Source organism: Anabas testudineus, chromosome 4, assembly GCF_900324465.2.
Source record: "Anabas testudineus chromosome 4, fAnaTes1.2, whole genome shotgun sequence".
NCBI classification, from domain to species: Eukaryota; Metazoa; Chordata; class Actinopteri; order Anabantiformes; family Anabantidae; genus Anabas; species Anabas testudineus.
The window spans coordinates 12,734,078-12,737,205 of NC_046613.1; the positions used below are offsets into that span (position 1 = coordinate 12,734,078).

The 3,128-nt window shown below is 44.2% G+C and overlaps 1 protein-coding gene across 1 annotated transcript; it reads right to left on the reverse strand.

Annotated features, from left to right (window-relative positions):
- Positions 1–1,947: 1,947 nt before the first annotated feature.
- On the reverse strand, positions 1,948–2,243 carry LOC113152458 (voltage-dependent R-type calcium channel subunit alpha-1E-like). Its single transcript, XM_033325950.1, has one exon. It carries the CDS (start codon positions 2,221–2,223, stop codon positions 1,948–1,950), a length of 276 nt encoding a protein of 91 aa, XP_033181841.1. The 5' UTR covers positions 2,224–2,243.
- Positions 2,244–3,128: the final 885 nt, after the last annotated feature.

The window sequence follows — 3,128 nt, forward strand, 5'->3', positions numbered from 1 at the left end:
TTGCATACTTTCTGTGTATGTGGAGGAATAATTTATGTTCATTATTAGTAACTGAGCCTTACGCTGTGGTAATGCCACTTTTAAAGAAGTACAAAGAACTTCTTTCAGGTCGAGCTTAAGATCAAGGTCAATGAGGGTCCCCACAGGTATAGCAATACGACTGTATGTGTGTCAATATGTTTTATGTGTTTAAATGTACAGGATGAACTTATACTTGGGTATTTGCTGTGTAAGAATCTTCACAGACTAAACGTAATTCACATGTAGTGACTGACCCACAGTGGACACTCGGCTCAGCATCCCTCCCTTCAAAACCATATTAGCAAACAATACAATATAGTTTGACTCGGTGAGTAATGACTAGTTGTAATAGCATATGACACAGCGATCAGACATCATTACATATAATTTCTGTTAATGTCTGTTAATCAGATACAGTGGAGCTCATTAGATGTAATGAGACACTCCCTTCACAACAGCACATTAACCTGCAGGTTATTCAGTCTGGCTGCTTTCCTTCTGGTCACAGCAGTACAAACTATATTTTGATCCAAATTCAACAGTATTCTTGTTGCAGCAGATATATTTTAGTATCGTTATTGGTTACGACCCATCCACTCCTGTGCTGAAACATCTGTAATACGATAACCGACACACGCACACGCGTGCTTCAACCTTTCTTCCTGGGCTGTTGATTGAAATTCATCCTGTTTATATTTTTATTCACATCAGTGCACAGAGGAAACCACAATAGGCTGTGCTCCACAATAGACGCACACTCATTCTATTTGCAGGGTTTTTAAAATCAGCAGTAGGCCAGTCAGTCAGTCAGGAAGCTGCTGAATGGAGCTGAACAATAGCAGTGAAGAGGCCACACCTGGCCTGGACACCTGGTGAGCTGCACAACAGCAGCACAAACACGACACCAATGGACATTAGCATGTGGTCGTCCTCCTCAGCAACAGGCAGAGGAGAACCTTTCCCTTTCACAGCAGCAGCGAGTTACTGGGTTTGAGAATGCAGCAAGATAATCCTTAATGTAAAAACACAAATAAAAAAACGTATAATAAATAAACTGTTGTGCAAAGCGGATTTGGATCTGCAGTATTTGGGTGGATAGGACTATATGGAACTGGAGAAAAAATGTCCATCAATGTCTCAGAAAGTAGTTTTACTGTCTCCCTACTGATGATCAGCTAAGCAGCTAATTCCAACAGGTTAGTTGAGTTTAATGTATACTACTGTCTGTTCATGATCATGAGTCAACACCAGGTCTTGACTTACAGCCATAAAGACTGAAACTCCACTTGTGTTCCTCTAGTTCACTTCCCACTGACACCTCCTCCTCTTCTGCAGTAGTTCCTGACTGGATGTAGCTACTGTGAAACTCAGATTTACTTATATATACTGTAATTTCATGCACATTGGGATTATTGTTCTACAGCACTGTAAACTTGTGCCAGGTACAGGTTCACTCAAACAGCATCATTCAGTGATTGCTTTACCATCTCCCACTCTATTTTCTCAAGTGCTAATTTCCATCCATACAGTGCTGCAGCTGGAGCTGCTTCTATTTTAAGTTATCAGTCAATTAATGAAACAGAGAAGTAGTTAATCACTCAAACTATTTCTAGACTGAACTCAGATCGTGTGTGTTGGTGTGTGGAGACTGATTTTCTCTGCATTGCGTGCTGTCCATGGTGCTGAAACACATTACACAAACAGAATAAGGGCAGAAACACCAAAGGGGCAGTTTGGCTGTGAAATTGTGCAAATATATTGGAAAATTGTTGGCAGTGAACAGATTATGGGAAAAATACTCTCTGTGGTTGTTTGTTGTCCAGGAACACTCTTTACTCACCTTTTGCCATTTATTCCTACATGACTCGTTGCACATACTGGATGCAGTGTTTGTGTTTTTCACACCTGACCCGCTTCTTGAAGCGGTTAAGGATATGGCCATTCGGTGATTTTCTTGGCGTACTTCCTGACCACGTTGTCCTCCCCAAAGATGAACAGTGACCTGTTGACGGTGAAGCAGTTCTCCCTAACCGGGATGGGGTTGTACAAGGCCATGGTGCGGGCACGCTGCGCTTTGGTCTGCTTGAAGGCAGGGGAGATGCCACCTGTGGACACGGCCGCCCCATCTCGGTTCCGGTTGCGATCGGATCCCGCATCCCCCGAGCTTAACAAGCCCGGCACATCGTCTCCAAACCGGGCCATTCTGTTAAAAGCAAACCACACGGGAGGGAAGACGGGGTGAGACAAGAGAGGAAAAGGAGGTTATACTCTCCTAGAAAGCAGGGCGCGGTGCTGCGCTCGGTGTGACAGAAGCGAAGCGGATCAGATTTAGTCCATCATCGTTTTTTAAAAGCAAAAACGCCGCTTTTACTGTTCTCAAACTTCTATGTTAGTTCATAACAAATCTACGGATAATTGTTCAGTTGGTGAGGAGTCCACAGCAGCATGTCCTTCCTCCCGCTTTTTAAGTGTGCTCTGCGTAAAAAAGGACACAAATCCAAAAAGTAGCCAAATCAATTCTGCCTCATTTGAAGAATCCGTCGTCTTAACAGAAGCCGTGAACTCGGATTCATTTTTGCTGGGTGTTATCTCGCAAAAAAGCACTAAAAGCTTAGAGAAAAGCTGCAACAGGTCATGTCTTCAGCCATCCTCAGTCCCCTGAGCGAAAAGCAGAAGAGCAGGTTGATCCATGGGTTTTAAAATAAACCAGCAACAGTCCGCTGGGTAATTCAGAGCACATCACTCCTGTCTCCTCTCCTCTTCTGATGACCACCTACCACAAGAGCACTATCCTACTGCGTGCGTAGGAGCACGATGGGGGGAAAAAAGGAAAACAAACAAACAAACAAACAAAAAAACTTTGGCATTTTCCACATTTTCCGCGAAACAGCGCGAACAAAACAGGCTGTCAACAAGGTGACACACAAACAGGGAAATACAACCATCAATCCGTGTTGTCTGCAGTGGGATGGTGAAAAAAGCTTCTCCCTTCTCCCTGCGCCGTGAAAGCAGGGAGAGAGAAGACAACAGTGTCTCCTAATGCGACAGGATGAGCACACCTCTCCTAACCTCTGCACACCTCCATCCGGCCAGCTCCCTGTGCGCGC

What these genes read in the sequence shown, in the direction of transcription:
- LOC113152458 (XM_033325950.1), bottom strand. Translation starts at nt 2,223, where the DNA reads ATGGCCCGGTTTGGAGACGATGTGCCGGGCTTGTTAAGCTCGGGGGAT.